This window comes from Xylaria bambusicola (genome assembly GCF_022495145.1).
Source record: "Xylaria bambusicola strain CBS 139988 unplaced genomic scaffold F5B22scaffold_30, whole genome shotgun sequence".
In the NCBI taxonomy this organism is placed as follows: Eukaryota; Fungi; Ascomycota; class Sordariomycetes; order Xylariales; family Xylariaceae; genus Xylaria; species Xylaria bambusicola.
This window is the reverse complement of record NW_025953583.1, coordinates 194466-212952: the sequence shown is the minus strand read 5'-3', so window position 1 is coordinate 212952 and position 18487 is coordinate 194466. Positions and strand designations below refer to the sequence as shown.

The window sequence follows — 18487 nt, the reverse complement described above, 5'->3', positions numbered from 1 at the left end:
TTTCGGCTGTTAGTTAAGTCGCGATAATTTCTTGTTCATATTTCGAATCAGCTTTTAATTGGGGTCATTGGACAACCATTGACTACTTTGCATGTTTTCGTTTCTGGTGGGAGTCAGGGTGGCTGCATTCATTTATTACTCATTCATTCACTACACGGTATACTGGAGATTCCCTCATTTCGTCGGGATTCACGGGAGTCATATCTAGAAATGGGAATGGCATGATGACTTATCGGTTCAAGACATACTGGAGCGGGTTTTGGGCATAACTGGCTGGCAAAACAATCACGATAGAACCCTGACTGGGGATATGTAGGTTATAGTTGGTTTCTGCTGCACGAATTTGTAGTCAATCCGACCTATTTACACGAAGGCCCGTAGTATTCTTCTGCTTTTACGTATATTCTACATGTAACATGCTATGTGATGTATTGACCTGCTGGAAATCATCATCGAGCATAGTCAGGTATGTTGCTTCTCATCTGGCCAAGAACGACTGGTGTTCCATGAAAGTCGGGCTCCTGTCCTCTTTTGGAGCTCTTTAATTATATGATGCTCTAGGGCCTGCATGTTCACTTCTTCTCCAGGCTCTTCCTCCTCGTCGATCTTCTTGCACCTAGCCTGGTCGAATCGCCACCAAAGGCCGACGAAGAACATCGTCAACGGAATCACGAGCACGAAGTAGAGCCAAACGCTGCTAGATGTTGATTCATTCAGGTCTGTAGCCATGTCAACTTCGCACTAACGTTGTAGGATTGCAGGAGTGAGTTGGAGATTCACTAACCCCTGCTGAAATCAAAGAAGGACATGCTGAATACAGACGAGATGAAGGTTCCGGGTAGAAATAGGGAGCCTAGGAAGGTCAGCGTCTTCATAGAGGTGCTATCTCGCTTGCTGGCATCAGCTAGGCGATGCTGCTGGGCAGCTATTCTGAGGCTAAGTCGCGACTCTCTCTGATCAAGGATACTGAGCATCTACCAAAAGTCAGAACTCGAACTTGGCAATAACCCCAAAGTGACCTACGTACTACTTCTCGTTGAGTCTTTAGTCTTTCCAAGGATACGTGACTGTAGTTTTCAAGGCCGTCAAGCTTGCCAGCTAGGAAGTCTAAACGACTTAGCAGACTCCGATGAAGAATCTGGAGCTGGGGATTGGGCTCGTCTTCTATGCTATGGGCGTGTAGAGTTCCCCAAAAAGCGTGCATCGCCTTTTCCATTCTCCGAAGCGCATTGCGCCAAGCCTGAGGCTTCTTCTGCAGGACTCTGCACTGACACTCCGTTAATTGGTGATTCAAGGAATCGAGATTGATTTCTCGCCCAGGACCGTAGCTGATAGCGGCATATTGCTGATACCGCTGGCTTAATGCGCCCTCAAGCTCACGTATCATGACCCGAACGTCTCGTTGATCTTCGTCATTCTTTGCAGAAAGACTGTGGAAGAGAAGAATAGGGAGAAGCAGCGGATGTGCCACTGGCCTGGAGCAGGCAGTCAGGTGTTGAATTTGTCGATCAATATCCGTTGTGCTAGTACTTTTAACATAACCGGACGTGATCTTGCTTTTAAAGCAGTAAGTCAACATCATCTCCCAGCCTTTAGTGGTACCTTTCCCTTTTGCGTCCGCCTTGCGAAATATCAGCTCTGCAGTGGTAAACTGTTAACAATCAACGATTCTTCATAAACGAAATATGCACAGTCCTTTCAATATATTCAGTGCAGCGCCCATGTTCTAGGCTATACGCTTCGATTCAGGGTACAATGAGGGCGTGCTTACGTAGCTTCGGGTCTGCTGAATCCAAGTCCAAGCACCACCAAAAGAAGGGACCAACTGCAGTGGATGCTTCGAGACCTTGGAATGGTAATTTCATTTTATGTATGAGAGATTCATACTGTTCCACCTCGAGAGACACTACATTTGATGCGAACGTCTCCGGCTCTGAAAGGTCAGACTGAACACTATGAGTTCCGATATGCGTAAGAAAAGAGCAGGCAGTCGTTCTTGAATCTCTATAAGACTTACATAAGCCTAATACCGTTTACCAGATTCTCGTTTTCTGAAGAGTAAGAACCCTAGAGCAAACTGTCAGGTTTATGTTTTATCAATAACCATTTAGCAAAGCCACCGTGATTCCATTACCTTTCGGTCAAGAAAGTCCTCGAACTGATCGTTGCTCAAAGCGCCTGTCCCTACTGAACAGAATTTATTATCCTGTATAACGAATTAGATCCCCATGAACGGTGATACTCTTGTTTCAGACCTACTGAATAGTTGAGTATCTCAAGGTAACTCATCGGCTCTGGGATAGCCGTCAATCTAGCCAGATGCTCGGAAAATAAATATTCGTCCATTTTGAGTCACTTATATAATAGACTACAAATCAATTCTGGGAAATGAGAGGTAAATAAAGAGTATCTTTAAACTAGCAGTTTGTGAGTCTCCAAAGATCCTATACTGCGAGAGGCAAGAAGTACTATTCCTCGGTCTCCACACACTCGCATCGGACCGTCTCCTACAGTAGTGGTTCATGTCAACTAGTCCATGCATGGTAATCTGCAGAAAGAGCTAATTGACAAGGTTGATCTAGATACTAGATAGATAAGTATGGTACGGGTATGTGTCTGCCTCGCCCCGAAGCTGTCGCCTAGGACTTGGCACAGGGTGGCCTTGCTGGAACTAAGTCTGCAACGAATGATATGGTAGACGATGACTTATCAGTGCTAACTCTTTCTCGTTTCTATAGCGCAATGCTTGAGATTTAGGTCTCGGAGTTAGACAAGAGCACTGCGGAAGTAGTTGTCGGGAGCAAAGAAGAACAGCAACGAGAGGGGAGTTTAGATATGCCATTGTCTAGGTGGAAGTTACATGTTACCCTTCACGTGTAGAAGCCCATGTCAATTCGGCTATATTTTCCGGATTAGTTATGTGTTGAAGCGACTGCCTGACTATAACCAATCCTACCTAGGTATTGACATAGGCACCACCTACATTTACTGGACATAGCCACACAAGTCCTATAGACGCTAGAGGCTCTGATTCGCAACTCGGACTGCGCATCTTGCACTTTGAGGTATTTCTGGTTGAATAGGAAATGCAATAAGACCTCCTCGAGGTTATAAGATGATGCCAGAAAATGAGTAGTAGATTCATTAATTGAAATGATATTGCATGAGCTTTACAACGCTGTGAACGAGACATCCTAGCAGCAGTATTGTACAGTAGGCATTATATGAGTCGATTGATCATACCGTGTTAGTAGATCTCAGAAATAGCCTCATCCAGTTGGAAGAACAATGTAGCCGTGAGTCACTTGCTTCCGACCATCAGCCCTTAACCTACCCTTGACTTACAGCAGTGGGCTTTCTAGCTTTAACCTTTACCTCGAACATTTGAGGCTTCACGAACCAACAGTTCAGAGTAGACCATTTATCCCTAGAATCCTTAGCAGATAGCTCGAAATCGAAACCACGGACCACGCGCGGGATCAGTTTGTTTATCTCGAGTGTTGAGATATGCCGACCCATGCAAGTTCTAGATCCCATGCCGAACTACATGGGCCACAATATGTCTGTCAGTTGCATATATATGAGATTTGGTAAGAGTAGGACTGACAGGTATCCATTGACGATTCATCGCCGCAAGCTTGTCTCCGTCGCTCGTCAGCCATCTCTCCGGGCGGAACTCGTCGGCATCTGCGCCGAAGATTTCAGTGTTCCTATGCGCTACCCAGGAATTGATTCCGACAATTGTCTAAGCACCAGTCAGCTAATCGAATGAATGTAAGGTAATCTCAAGAAGAAGGGCCGATGATGCTTACGCCCGCGGGAAAGAAGCGATTACAAATAGTCGCGCCGTCGTCCGGCACAACTCGCTCCATGGGTAGACCTGTTGCCGGGTGCATCCGCAAGCCCTCCTTAAAGACGGCCTGGAGATACGGCATCTGCTGCGTCTCCTTAAAGGCGAAAGTATCAGACAGAATTCCTTTCGCCCGATACTCTTCGATCTCCTCGCGTAGTTTTCGCAGACACTCCGGATGTTTGAGTAAAAAGTATAGAATAGCCGAGAGCGTGACACCAGTCGTATCCGAGCCAGCCGCCATATTCGCCGTGCAGCCCGCCATGACATGCGCCATGGAGAACGTCTCAGGGTCGCGCTCGTACTTCGCCAAGAACTTCGAGACGAACGGCTCCGCGCCGACACCTACTTCCTTGCCCTCCAACCCCGCGGCCTTGCGCTTCTCCTGCTCCTCGGCGATCCGCGCCTTCGAAAGCTCCTCGACAAACGCTCTGCCAGCGCCCTTCTTGCCCGCGAGGAAACTCACCACCGCGAACGCGAAGCGATGGAAGCGCGAATAAATTCCCACGAGCGTCCCGTAGGCTAGCGCGTTCTCGATCGTGCGCATGATGCCGCCTATGTCGGCGCCACGGTCCAAGAACCCGATGCGCTCGCCGTAGGTGATCTGGCCGATGACGTCGAAGGCATAGCACTGCATCCAATGTCCCATGTCGACGACGGAGCCCGCCTTGTTCATCTCCACGAGACGTTCCGAGAAGATCTCGGCACACTGGTCGACGTAGGGCTCGTAGGACACCAGTGAAGTCATCGAGTATGTGCTCTGAAGCTGTCTGCGCGCGCTGGCATGGCGCTGAATGGAGCGATCCGCGAAGAGATTCCAGCCGCCGGGCGTCATCCAGGCGTCATACCATGAGGACTTGGTGAAGCGCGTGCCGTGGCCGTAGATAGTACCCAGGGCATCTGGGTCCGCGATGCTGTAGCGGTTAGGACCATACCGGATGATGGGACCTGGTAATGGATAATGAGCTCGGTGTAATTTTTGAAATGGGGATTGGGAGGAAGTACGTGCCGTATTCACGATGTAATTCTATATTCCGGACCTCCCAATCTCCTTTCCTCACTTGCCACAGATACCAGGCGTCGGTCCATCGCGCGAGGAACGGTCCCGGGACAGACCGTAGCGGCGATAGGATGGAGTGTATAACCCTCTGGATGATGTAGATGAGCGCTAGGGCGCTGACTCCGCCGAAAAGGATACTAGAAGCGAGCATGACAATAGCTTATCTTATTAGTATAGTCGTGCTATACAAGTACTCGGCGAACCATCGCATTTCATATACTTTTGACGATCCTTAAATATCTCCGCATGCAATACCCCAACTTGGCCTCCCACATCCCCGCACACTCATCCACCTCTCCGATATTGTATCGACCGCTTACAAATCCCTGCGCAGAATCAGACTCCTCGAGCCGATGAAATGGAAAACATACCTAAGCAGATATACAAGATCCCTAATCAGATAGATTTTAACCCAGTCGGCATTTTCGCGCACGAGTGTGGAACGGCCGAACCAATCCTGGTCTGGCGGCCTCGCGATTTTCGGTCATGCGAGCAAGACATGCATCTCAGCATACCGTAGCCGTGGATCGACCAGGGGCGGATCCTCCAAATCATCGATTCGTTGCCGCGCGGGAACCAGGGACAACCGGTTCACACTGACAATAGGGTTGCAATGTGGAAAGCGGTTATGTTACATTTAACGGATTTTTCATTTATACAACATACTCTTCCCCGTTATGAAGTCGGGCGTGAGAGTCGTGTTATGTTTATATACAGCTTCAGTCATATGGACAAGAAACAAAGAGGTCATCAGCCATCCGTTTATCATTCCAAAACACATCCTCATGAACAAAGTTCAAATTCCAGCAACGCGCTTAGCAGCCCGCGTAGAGAGCTATCAAGGGGATCAAAGTTAGCGACTAATTTCTTATTGAAGCATACGGGGCAAAGACAAGCTTACATTGGGCGAAGAGAGCATAAGTGTCAGCGTGGCTCAGGTTCTCCTCGGAGGAGAGGCTCTGGACGAAGTCGTAGCCGTATCCGCCGTAGTCGTCAGTGCCAGCCACGGAGAGGAGGTGGGTGGTCTCGTGGAGGACAGTAGACCATTGGTCTTGGTCGTGGCATGAGCTGCTGGCGGGGGACAAGTCGGAGAAGAAGATAGGGCAGTTGACCATATATTCTTCGGAAGGCAGAGTGCTGTGTGGGTATATCGTTAGTAAAGGAGCATAGGAACCCAAGGAACGGGGCGGTGTTTCTTACTAGGCAATGACACCGGGTTCACAGGCATCGTAGACGTCTGAGCAGTAGTAAGGAGCGCCGGAGCTAGTGCTACCACACTCGGAGGCAGCGGCATTAAAGACGCTGACGACGGTTGAACGGGTTGAGGAATCCGCGTTCTTAAAGTACTCGGCGAGCTTATCATCGTCAGACTCCGCAACGGACGCAGCCTCTGCAGCGAGCTCGGCGCAGGTGTTGATAGCTTCCGACGTGGCGCTCGCCTGGGAGGATGAACAGTCATCCTGGACAGCCTGGCGCTTGGCCTTGGCGTGGTAGGCCTTGAAGATCTTAGACGCAGCGACGCCGTCGACGGTGGCCGACAGCAGGTTGCTGGAGTAAGGCACAGAGCCGATGATCTGGGTGCTTCCGGCCTTGGCGTACTGCAGGGCACCCTTGGAGACCATGCTGACAGCACCTCCAGCACTGAGATCGTGTAGCTCAGCGGCATCGAACGTGTGCTCGATGGTCTTGCCAGCGGGGATAACTTGGAAGGAGGACTCCTGGAGTCCGCTCTTCATGACGCGAAGGCGGACGCCGTTGAAAGCGACCCTCGATTTGCCCTGAGTGATCTTGACTTTCTCGGTTGGGGTCTTGTCAAGGATGGAGCCAGTCTTGAAGATTTTGAGGTCCTCACTGCCGGTATTGGTGACTGTAGCCTTGACGCCACTGTTTCCAACCATCTCGATCTTTACATCGAGAGGCGAGGCTTGCTTGGCCACCGCTGCGGCGGAGGCCATAGTGGCGAGGGCGGAAACGGCAGCGGCAAACTTCATTTTGGCGGATAATGGATGGTTAATGTAGGAAGATGGACCTTGGGAGCTGAGAAGTGAGGAGTGATGACTGTGGTGATGAGAAACAACCCAAATGAACTCTGGGATACAGGCGAAATTTATACCTGAGATCGTCCTCGGTTGTCACAGTCCAATATATCACGGTCCACGAACTTCAACCCACGACAAACGCCCTCGGCAAGACTTGCTGATGTTGATCAGCAACGGACGATACTAAAGGAGGCATGTGCTTTGGGATAGACATCGTTTGAACTTGTTTCGTCTGACGCTTAATCCTCACTTCGTTGCTACTGTTGTTATTATTGTCGATCACGAAAGAGATATAAGACTGATCAGTACTGACTGATGGTTTACCATACAGTTATCAACATGGATTCCTAGTGCAATAACACTACGCTGTGGTGACTTCCCCTGAACCTCGGAGTTTTGTACGATATGCGATACTCATACTACGAATGGAAGGACACAGCGGAAAGGCTGAAGATCAACAGTTAGTCTTCCGGACTGCGAGGTCAAAAACTCCATACGATTAGTCGACGGCGAGCTTGGCAGGTGTCGATCGTGACTTTCAACCTGCTGACTTCTGATCAACTTCCTGCATCTGTCTTTGTGCAGTGTTTCCTGAATACCAATGATTCATTCGTAAGTTCAGGTCTTCTTGTCATGGAATCCATGTTAGTTAGCTATTGATGTTGTGTATGCTTTCTGCGTGTAAATGCTGGTTCAGATATGATAATGACTGGACGGCTTGGAAAAGATGAGGCCCAAAGAATATCAGCGCGCGCGAAGCGGGTCGGCTTTTCAGATATCACAGATCCATAATTAGATATCACCCTAAGCCTTCTTCAATGAAGTTATTGAGTTTTAGGTTTAGTGTCAGGTCCAATTATCGATTTGTGATGCTTGAAAGTCTGAGCCGCGCGTGAAGAGGCAGCAAAGAGGTATGCATCCTTCAAAGCCGTTACTTGGCGCTGTGGGTTTCGATCCTCAACAGGGAACATGTACACGTACACTGATCTGATTTCACCATTCGTTGCCTGCCGATCAGTCAGGGTCCCGATGGAGTTCAGCCTCGCAATAATGCTCCCTGACGGCGCTTCCGATCTTGTCAACCAGGTACGATATATGAGAGATGTAGTACCACTCGCCAGCCTAGCTATGTTCGTTGACCACCCACTACTCAGGCCATAGCCGATATGGGACTGATCTCTACCTTTGATAATATATATTTTGAGAAGTGGCATGCCTTTGTCTTCTCCAGCGAATCGTCACTAGTTTGTCAATAACTTGATCTCGCGCGCACAGGCGTTGTCAGTCGACAAGGCTTGATGGTGGATTCCCTCCAAATTAGTCTTGTTATCCTTCTTCTCCGATATCGTACAAACAGCATTTCCGCCAAGGCTGGACTGGTGCTTGTTTGTAAATCAAGCGAGACTTATATTTCTAGAAACCTCGTCATCGTGGCTCAGCAAAAGCTTATGTTTAGACTCACCTACTGTTTTCGGAAAGTACTCCAGTTTCAACCTCTAAGTAGTGGATCATTCGTTCGTGAATATTAAACGACGAACGTCGGCCAATGGTATGCAAAACGACCAGTGAGGTCTGCTTCAGGAGTTGCGTGCCAAGTGATAACTAAGCGTTGAATGGATGTCGGTGAAGTGCGAAGTTGTCCATCGGTGACTTGTTTGATATTAAAGTATATCAAATTGAGTCGATCTTGGGAAGCCAAGAGCTTTGGCAGAAACGCCTTCTTAAACAGTCGTGGCGCGCATAGTTAGGCCAGGGGCCGAATGAAGAAGCTGGAATGCGCCAGGCACGCCAGATACCGGATGGCACCGCCAAGCCTCCTCTAGTGATGCCTAGTACTGTGTACCGACAGTAGCAGCGTCGTCATCATCATACCTTGGGGAAACAGTTCTCATCCTCTTCTCCTTTGCTGTTAATTGCCATACCCTTTTCACAATTTTCACAGTCCAAAATTTGAAGGCCGGAATATATCCACCTTTCTAACACCTACCGCATCGTAGCCTGTAGGTAGTAGTGTATTGTACCCCGAGAATTAGCTCCCCGCATCAACCACCCCGCCACCACGGCCAACATCATTCAACGATACCTGACGGTATTCATGGTTCCTCAGCAGTCTTCTCGTTCGCACGGTCGGGTTTTCGCTGGGCTTGGAATATTCATCGTTCTCATCGTCCTCTGGAACACCTGGTCTTCACCTACTGCGGGATCCGTCGCGTCGCAACAAGAACGTGTCGACATGTCGGACCAAACTCTCTCAGAGCTCAAAGTGTCTGTTCGGCAGACGAGCGCATCACAACCTAAGCTGACCATTGGCGTCACAAATACGCATTCTAGCCCGGTAACCTTGTTTACTTGGGACTCTCCCCTCGATCCCTTGGCTGTGCAGTTGGGTCTTTTGTCGTTCACGCCAGAGGGCAAAGACACGCCTATCGACATCCCCACAATCCAGGTGCGGCGACTCATGCCACCGAAAGACGACGCCTACGTGACCATCGAGCCAGGTCAGACAGAGGAGCGAGAGGTACTGCTAAAGAAGCCCATTGTGCCTCTAGATCAGCTCCAAGGCAAGGTCAAGGTCGTATGCAAGGGTAAATGGAGGAGCGTGTGGGCGGCCAAGAAAGAGGATATCTCGGCTGAGTCGTTAAAGAATGGAGGGGCCGATGAGGCTGCGCTGAAAGGGAGCTTCGAGAGCGATGAGGCGGAAATGGAGCTCTAAGACTGCAATATTGAGCATTCGAAAGGCGAATGTGAGAGGGCATGGATGGGCTTATCCAATGATGATGATGAGTCAGGAGACAAGCATCTAGAGTTCTACTACCTACCTATGTAGATAGGCACTGACTAAGGAATCACAAGTTTGCTGCTGTCACAATCTACCGAGGTCCCAAACTGTTCTGTAAGCTGCCCGGACTCATCTATAACCTCCAGGATACACCCCAGTGCCTAGATAGATTCATTACCTACGTATGTACCTACGAAGTAGGTATTCAGCTCAGTTGGACATTCTGCTTTTTCTGAGACCTGGCGGCGCAATAGGTGCTTTAGAGGTAGGGGCAGGTGCATACAACTGCTATAGCGCCCTACCTACCTATGTAATTACCTAACTTCAAATCATTTGAGAAGCGATGCACAAAAGATGGGAATTCATCCTTCTATCTACCTACGTAGGTAGGTATACAATCTACTAGGTATATTTAGGAAAATACTGGTGCTTTTGCCAGTTTATGGGTAAATTATTGCCCATTCTATCCCATCCCTTTCATCTGCCAAGGACTAAATGACACATCATAGGCCCCTTGAGGAAAAGTTCATCAGTGGCCAGGGATGGAAACATGGTGATCTAGATACCTCTCCATACCTCCAAGTCGTTCATTTGTTCTTCCCACCCCAAGTGAGATCCATCTCGACCTACTCAGCTTCGTACACATATCTCAAGGCTGTCTTGGCATCAAGTCAAGGCACCTATACCCACCCAACACATGGAAGCCCGTGGTTCGGGAAGTAAACAAAGGCAGGTACTTGTTCAACAAGTACCTGATCAGGCCCGCACTTGGGAACAGCAAGAAGACAGGAAGGCAATAGGTCAGGTAACTCGATGCTATCAAGCCACTGTCTTAGCATTGGGCAAACCAGTAACCTCCTTGCCTAGTATTGCATCGTTCTGCACTGAAGGGTAAGTATCAAGCATGCGCTTATGTTAGGTACACGTGCAACTTCAGCCTCATGAATCTGAATCAGTTCCGTTCGAACCTGACCTGCTCATGGTACCCGATCTCTCCTGCCTTCTATGGGCAGGAAGCCCTGCATATTCAAGTCAATAAAACAGATAACTCAACCCTCCTCTTCTTGCCTGCCTATCTGCCTCAGGTATGCTACGTCACCTCTTGGGCGATGTAAGGTATGTGCTTGGGGCTGACTTCATCTTATGTATTTCATGGTATTGTGCCATGTCCTATCTCCTGACTTCGCCTTTTACTGATCAAGCCACCACACGGCCCACTGTGTGAACCTATCTTCGGTATCCTAAATTACCTGTGCTTTTCGGCTTAAGCGGCCCCGGGCTTGTTTGTGCCACGAGCCCACAAGCAAGCATGCTAAATGGAGGGGACCTCTTGAAAAGTTTCGAGTTGCTGAAATATGCTCATGTATGTCAGCTACGTATCTAGGTACCGCCTCTCAACCTCGTCTACTTTGACCTTGCTGGCCGTGCACTGCCGGACCCATCGTCCTGTCTCCGACATACATTGCTGACTACAGTACCGCGCCCATTCCGGACTCGGCCTTAATATCTCCGCCTCCCGGTTATCGTTCTACCTGAGCAGCCGTTCTGTCTTCGGCCCTCTTTCAACAGAAGGCACAGGCCCGTGTCAGCAGCCGTGTCCTGTCACCGCTCTCCATCTCAACTGCTCAGGAGCAGGGCTTTATTAAGCAATTAACATTCATTTCCAAAGGTTAGAGAAACCGAAGGCACACGTTGGCCAAGCAGGCCTAACTCTCTTTCATAGTTTTCCTCATATCTTGTTCCCTGATCGAGATACGTACGCAGCTGTCTACATGTAACAAGTTTGACATTCATTCCAATCTTTGTCGACTTGAGTGTTTTATTTACCGAGGCTGGCTCTTCATTATTTCATACGGGCGTTACCGCTGGGTGCTCCTGCTTGCTCGACACATGCAACTCTCTACTACGGCCGCCATCCCAACCATAGTTCTCAACCAGTCAAGATGACGCAACCATCCAGTTTACGTCTAGAGCCCATCCGTTTCGTTCTGCCCAGCAGTCTTCAACGGTTCGATTTATTCTGGAAATTCCCGTACGATATACGACATATGATCTGGGAATATGTCATCTTCACGCCTGGCATTCATTTTCTCAAATTCGTCGAGACCGCCAATACAGCAACTGTACACACGCGTACCTCCGCAGGAGCCAATAGTAATGGGCCTCCTGTGACTCTGCTCGACCGACACACCGAGGGAACACGGGATTCCGAGACCTTCCCTCATACTGCCACCTTGAAACCTATCTACCCCTTAGCAAATGCCGACAATTCATATTACACTGCCCTGAACAAGACTCTGGCCCGCCTTCACGACTCTTGTAACGAAGCCGCGGTATTGGTTGAGAAAGTGCTTGCTCAGCCTGGAAATCTAACCTTAAATGACGGGCAACTTGCTATGCTCCAACGATCCTCAGATGTTGTCTGTATCGATTATCCTAATATGATTCATGCGCGACATCTCGGTCACTGGGCAGAACAGCTGGACCTTGAACAGCTAGCTAAAATCCGTCGACTAGCCGTTCGTTACCATCATGAGTGGGATGGACAGGATATAGTCTGTGGCTACTGCGGACGTGTCCATTCTTATCATGGAAAACACTCTAATCCTCGACATGTTTACGAATTTGCCGCTCTTTTCAAGAATCTAAAAGAGTTCTACTTCATCGATTATTTGACTATCCGCAGCCCATCACGATCTCCCCTTCAATCGGACCAAAAACAAAGTAGGTGATATGTCCCACCCCCTTCTTGCTAGATGTTGCTTTATTCTAGGCTATATGCTTAAGGTAACGATAGATTCTTATGGGCCCGGCAGGCGATTTGCTGGTAGTGGAGGCGGCCGAACGTACTTCGAAGTATACCCAGAAGCCTATAAAACGCACACGCGCGTGCGTGAAACATTGTCGTGGCTTCGCAACAACTATATTGTCCACTGCATGAGTAAATCTCAGGGTCCTGCACGTCCAGAACAGGTTCGGTTTGGGATCTTGGGATGCGAGTGGGATGCGGATCAAAAACTAACAACCCCGAAACGCCCCGGAGCCCTGACAACTCCAGCCAGCAGAAAGCGGTCAAGGAAGCGCACACGCAGTCTTGAATCGTGCTCACAGAACTCTTCCACCGTTAGCTACGGTCCATTGCCTCAGCCCACGAATGTCAGCACCTTCCCTATCGTTTTCGGCGACGCTAGAAACTCGACTCTCAACTTCAGCCTAGAAATATCCCATTAGAATCAAGTCCACCTACACCTACGGACAGCAGCTTCTACGAGGTATATGGGTTTCGAGCTGCTTGTTCGTGTAGGCTAAACGCAGGATTTATTTCATCTTTCACCTCATCTTTTTCATACTAGGATTATGATACCCAGACTGCCAAAGGCGTTGGTAAGGTGATGTAATCGGATAAAGGGAGTCAGTTGTATGCAGCCGCGGTCAGACCAGCTTGCGCATTGCCATAGGACTCTGGCCCTCACCTAATTGCCACACTCCATACATTGATATCATTAGACCCCCAAGTGTCATAGGCCCTCGGTTCCACGTCAAGGTAACCGGGGAAAAGAATAAGACATATTGAACCCGACTTTTCTTGTTCGAATTGGATGAATGTGCGGGGGCTTCCGGATACGCCTCTTCGTCGTCGTGCTTCCTCCGTTCGTACTGCATGCACATGCGTTCGATGTGCGGCAGGCTAGCATGCGTGTCTCGCTCTTTATTTCTGCATTTCATGGGATGGTACGGTAGCCACACGGCTCAATGAGTACGATGCGTTCGGACTAGGTGACCAATAATACCTTCAATTGGTGTAGAGAGGTAGATAAGACAAGCAACCATCTCTTACATGTACGGAGGGCATTCCCTTAGGACCAAGCGATCCAGTTAATGTACGCACCTATGATTTTGTCACCCGAAGTGAGCTGTCAGGCTCGCAGGTACTCTCGCCCCCAACTTGCCATTCACAAACTTGCAGATGGGTTTATTTTTGCCTGTTATCCTTCCGGGCTGCCTGGGCTGCCTGGAAGAGGGTCAGGAGGAGCATTCACCAAGCATTCACGACAGCTGGCGATATCGTACACTTGTAGGTACTTGGTGCTCTATTCGCTTCCTTACCTCCAATGAAAAGTGATAGTCTGGTAGGTGCAGTGCCTGTGTAACCTCACAGTAATGCCACACCTGCACCTTCATGGCCACCTTCTGTCTGTCTGTTTGTTTGCCTTGTGCTTTCACTCGCGCCTTCACCCGCCGGGCCTCTTCCTCTCCCTCCCTTACCTTCTACCTAGCCTTACCCCATCTATTCCGGTCTCTCTCCTCATATCATCCTATGTTGTAGCACCCGCCAATTGCCGATTGCTGCAGTGTGTGCCAATCAGACCTTATCTTGATACAATCACTCACGCTTTGGGCTGCCAACCCCGCGAAAGACACGTACGTAGGCAGGCTGATGATCCTATGAACCAACGAAGCAGTCTCTCCTCTAACTGTGTGTTCTAAGCTCAAAGAGACGCCTACAATACGATTCTAATACTCACCAACTTTCCTGACACGCATCTCTAGCCCAGCTTGAAATAGTAGAATCAGGAGAGTATTCTTCTTGTCTTATTTACTTCAAGATCCGACCACCTCTCTCTTCCCCCTCACACCCACTTTGCTTGGCAGCCGCTCTTTCAACCGTCCATCGCAAGCCAAGCAAACGTTACGGTCACTTTACACAAGGCGATCTAACTGCTAGATAATTTTTTTTCCATTGGAATCAGCAGCACGACTGCAAGTCATGTCACAAAACAATGGATTTGCCGTCTACATGGCCAACGTGCCTCCCACCTTGACGGAGAGAACCCTAACTGCAGAATTAACGCCCTTTCTAGACCAACTGGGTATCAGGGACTGGATCTGCGACAAGCCTCGCGACAGAACCTTCGGTATTCTCACTTTTCTTTACCGTAAGGACGGTCAGACCTTTTTGAACGCTCATGGAGAGGAGCGCCTTCCTGGCGCTTCCCTTCGTGCCCGTGGAGAACCAAGGATGAGGGCCCGTCTCAGCCTCTTGAGTAACCACGTTTTTTGCAGGGAAAGTGACAGGGAACCCGATCAAACGTTACTGAAGGTGCTAGAGATGAGCGCTTATGAAAGAGAGCACCCCCCTGACATTGACGAGGAGCCACGTACAGCCAAACATGTCGTCTTTGATATCAATGAACTATCATGCGGCCACTATGACTATCCAAATAACATCCTAACGTACACAGCTGATATTCAATGGCGCATTCCACAAGGTACCGCAAAGTTCGCTAGAGATACCTTGATTATCTCTTACGCTCACAGCCCCGGCCAGATACGTCGTGAGTGATGCATTCCTATTTCTCTGTTCAAAGCCCCTGCTTCTCTGTGACTCCGCTCCTCTGAGACTACTTGAAACCTGACATTACGCCCTGATACTTGGTTGCTAACCAAAGTTCACAGTCGAGATACCTTACAGAACAATAGATGAAGTGGTCATTTCTGGCCGACCGCCTTCGCTGTTCCTAACGCTCTGGGAACCCCCCAAGATTTTCCTCCTTGCGCATGAAGGCGGCGATATCGCGGCGCTTACTACCCTCATGGGTAGATTGGTCTCGAATTTTAGCCCTAACCTTTCTCGATCACGTTTGAGGGAACGCTTGAGCAAGATTCCCCACAGCAGTGTTAATCACGGTGAGGTCATCGGCCAATCGCTCATCTACTCTATCGTGATCTCTCCGGAAGAATTCGCTCCCAAGATAGAACGGCTAAAAGAGAATGAGTACTTAAAGTTTACTCGGCATAACGTCCCTATTGCTCTATATCATTGCAACTATATGGCCAAGGGATTGGCTTCTTTCAAGTCTACTATTGCTGAGTGCTCGCAGACAATCCCGTTTGACATATTGTATCAGTTTCAAGGATTGGTTCAAAATGGATATCTGCTACCACACATCGCCCAAACTTTGCTCCTTCGACTCCAGATGAGCAAGTCTGGCGACATACCTACAACAGTCCAAAATTTAGGAAAGGCAGAGTCTGGAGCTTCGTTGGCGGCAACACGACTTCCATTCTCATCTCACGCTGTGAAAAGTACGTTCGTTTTATTTTTATTTCATCAACTAATCATAGAAATTCTTAGTGATACGTGGAAAATCGACGGCTGCTATAACCTATTTCCTCTAACCTCTAGGGTGTCTTCAGCGTCGCCGTATGGCTACTCATCGCGCTTCTCATAAACTAATTTTTTGTATCTGTAGAACTGTTCTCCCAAATCCCGTTCCCAGGCCCTTACACAGAAGCCAAAATGTTTGACGTCAATGATATGTGGTCATTACTTGAATCTAACGAAAAGGAGATGCGGCAAGGCCTGACCAAAGGTCTATTTTCGGATCGGGCGCGCCAGAACTTGACAATGGTCTATAAAGTGCAAGTAACGCCAACTCGAATCCTGTTCAGGGGTCCCGAGCCTGAAGCAAAGAATCGCATCCTCCGGAAGTTCCCACGCCACACTGGTTATTTTGCGCGCATCCAGTTCTGTGATGAGGACGGTCAGGATATCTTCTATAATGCTAAGGGTACGTCTTTCCTTATTCCTCATTATTTATTCATTTCACTTTGATCTTCTTCTGTGGGTCTTGCTAGCTATATCATTTACTACACCTCAGGTCGCGCCAGTATTCTAGAACGGGAGAAGACACGCAACAATTTTGGGGAAGGGCTTAGCTATCTTGTTTACTTCTTTTCTGTGTAGTTGATTTACAGTGCCACCTTCCTACCATGGACCTTCTATATCTACTATTACCCAATTACATAGAGCCCGTACTCAAGTTGCTCGATTGCATTGATATTATGTGCTGACCGTATCTGATCTAGTCTCATTGGATAAGATATACTCGCGATTCAATCATATTCTCAATGAGGGCTTCTCGATCGCCGGACGAATATACAAATTCTTAGGGTTCTCGCATTCATCTCTACGGTGAGTCAAATTTGCATACTTATTTGATCAGATCTAACTAGAGTATTCAGATCTCATGCTGTTTGGTTCATGGCCGCCTTTATCGATGATAACAAACAATTTCGCAGCTATGTCAGTGTGATACTTGAACTCGGTGACTTCCAAGGTATTCGTTCTCCTGCTCGATGGTACGTGCTCGACATATCCTATGACGCCTTGAACTCTATTCAGCCATCTAGTGAGAAACTTACTGACTGCCTCGCAGTAAGTAAAGTTGAAAAAGGCATGTCGTATGGCGTGATACGTTAACGTGTCATAGGTGCGGCCCGGATTGGCCAGGCTTTCTCTGAAACGCCTATAGCAGTTGATTTGGAGGCATTGGGCACCGAAATCATACGGATACCAGATGTGAAGTCTAAAAATGGCAACCGTGTTTTTAGTGATGGTGTCGGAACTATTTCGAGGGAGTTGTTGGAGGCAATTCGTGAATACCTACCCCAGAAGTCACAGACAGCTACTTGCCTTCAAATCAGATGGGCTGGTGCGAAAGGCATGCTAAGTCTAGATGACACGCTGAAAGGCAACGTTAGTAAGTACCACCTGACTATCAACTCTCCAATGTGTTGCAAGGGCAAGTTCCAAGCTCGAATCATCAACCATATTCCACCAAACCGAAAACTAATGTAGATCTTTGAAAGTGTGCGTGCGTGAGAGTATGCTCAAATTTGAGAGCCCAGATACCCAAAATCTCGAGATATGCGACGTTGCAAATAAGCCCATACCTCTGGTCCTCAATCGACAAATGATCAAAATCCTTGAGGATATGACAGCTCCCGAATCATGGTTTTTCAAGGCTCAGAACCGGGAGCTTAATCGTTTGCGAATGATCACTGCTACAACTGAAAATACTGTGAAGTTTCTAAGGCGCCAGAAAACGGCAGAACAAATGCGCTTCTCCCAGTTCATTCAACGTCTTCATAGAATAAAATTGGACTACAAGAAGGATGCATTCCTCTGCTCTGTTGTAGAGGCTGTTGTGCTACGCGAGGTTCGCCTGCTCAAACACAAGTCTCGAATACCCGTAGAGCAAGGCGTGACTCTATTTGGGGTTATGGACGAGTTTGGTTACTTAGGGGATGAAGAAGTGTTTATTACATTCGACAAGCAGCACGGACTTTCATGCCCTGATCTCGACGATCGTCTCGTGATTGTCACCCGATCTCCTGCATTGCATCCTGGAGACATACAGATTCGCAGAGCAATTACACCACCTCCAGGCCACCCGCTCTGCAGCCTCTCCAACTGTATCGTGTTCAGTCAAAAGGGGAATCGAGATTTGCCGAGCCAGCTTAGCGGAGGTGATCTTGAGTAAGTTATTTTGAACCTGCCCCTTCCTTAAGCTCTACGTTGAGCTAGAGTTGTTCGCAACCTTCGACGCGTGAAAAACATTGCCTGTGAGTTCCCATTTTTGAACCAAGTTAGACTGATACAAGATTGATTTAGTGGCGACATTTATAACGTGATATGGGATCCCATTCTTGTCGACGGATGCAAGCTCGAATTCGAACCTGCTGACTATCCACGAGTTCCGCCTCTTGATATAGGTAGAAATGTACGCGCGGAAGATATGACTGAATTTTTCGTCAAGTTTATGGCTACAGATCAGTAAGTTTAGAATTTAATTCAATACCAATGGCTGTTTACTTGCATAAAAACCGTGGGGGGGGGGGGGGGGGGGGGGGGGGGGGGGGGGGGGGGGGGGGGGGGGGGGGGGGGGGGGGGGGGGGGGGGGGGGGGGGGGGGC

General features: G+C 48.7%; 6 protein-coding genes across 6 annotated transcripts in view; 3 read left to right on the top strand and 3 right to left on the bottom strand.

The window, feature by feature from the left end:
• Nucleotides 1–377: 377 nt before the first annotated feature.
• On the bottom strand, nt 378–2833 carry F5B22DRAFT_612421 (uncharacterized protein). Its single transcript, XM_047975344.1, has 7 exons — nt 2260–2833; nt 2135–2206; nt 2018–2067; nt 1772–1953; nt 1028–1638; nt 785–974; nt 378–719 (listed from the first exon to the last, which is right to left on the bottom strand). The coding sequence occupies exons 1-7, from the start codon at nt 2344–2346 to the stop codon at nt 463–465; spliced, it is 1449 nt and encodes a 482-aa protein (XP_047829433.1). The 5' UTR covers nt 2347–2833; the 3' UTR covers nt 378–462.
• A 241-nt stretch (nt 2834–3074) lies between these two features.
• On the bottom strand, nt 3075–5398 carry F5B22DRAFT_274028 (cytochrome P450). The gene is made up of 5 exons (XM_047970238.1): nt 5282–5398; nt 4860–5069; nt 3813–4798; nt 3608–3745; nt 3075–3543 (listed from the first exon to the last, which is right to left on the bottom strand). The coding sequence occupies exons 2-5, from the start codon at nt 5059–5061 to the stop codon at nt 3331–3333; spliced, it is 1539 nt and encodes a 512-aa protein (XP_047829432.1). The 5' UTR covers nt 5062–5069; nt 5282–5398; the 3' UTR covers nt 3075–3330.
• A 327-nt stretch (nt 5399–5725) lies between these two features.
• Nucleotides 5726–6901, bottom strand: F5B22DRAFT_647956 (neutral protease; the record flags this gene model as incomplete). Its single annotated transcript, XM_047978955.1, has 3 exons — nt 5726–5745; nt 5812–6047; nt 6111–6901. 3 exons carry the CDS (start codon nt 6899–6901, stop codon nt 5726–5728), a joined length of 1047 nt encoding a protein of 348 aa, XP_047829431.1.
• Nucleotides 6902–8604: 1703 nt separating this feature from the next.
• F5B22DRAFT_274535 (uncharacterized protein) lies at nt 8605–10022 on the top strand. The gene has a single exon (XM_047970239.1). It carries the CDS (start codon nt 9045–9047, stop codon nt 9660–9662), a length of 618 nt encoding a protein of 205 aa, XP_047829430.1. The 5' UTR covers nt 8605–9044; the 3' UTR covers nt 9663–10022.
• A 1208-nt stretch (nt 10023–11230) lies between these two features.
• Nucleotides 11231–13060, top strand: F5B22DRAFT_274621 (uncharacterized protein). Its single transcript, XM_047970240.1, has 3 exons — nt 11231–11397; nt 11452–12452; nt 12526–13060. Exons 2-3 carry the CDS (start codon nt 11672–11674, stop codon nt 12957–12959), a joined length of 1215 nt encoding a protein of 404 aa, XP_047829429.1. The 5' UTR covers nt 11231–11397; nt 11452–11671; the 3' UTR covers nt 12960–13060.
• A 1436-nt stretch (nt 13061–14496) lies between these two features.
• F5B22DRAFT_637289 (RNA dependent RNA polymerase-domain-containing protein) overlaps nt 14497–18487 on the top strand; it is a gene marked incomplete at both ends in the record, with an annotated part of 5238 nt that continues 1247 nt past the window's right edge. The window contains 8 exons of the mRNA XM_047977418.1: nt 14497–15064; nt 15186–15815; nt 15983–16300; nt 16599–16704; nt 16755–16849; nt 17003–17272; nt 17382–18051; nt 18187–18348. Of these exons, the coding sequence (XP_047829428.1) occupies nt 14497–15064; nt 15186–15815; nt 15983–16300; nt 16599–16704; nt 16755–16849; nt 17003–17272; nt 17382–18051; nt 18187–18348 (2819 nt within the window). The remainder of the gene's footprint in view (nt 15065–15185; nt 15816–15982; nt 16301–16598; nt 16705–16754; nt 16850–17002; nt 17273–17381; nt 18052–18186; nt 18349–18487) is intronic.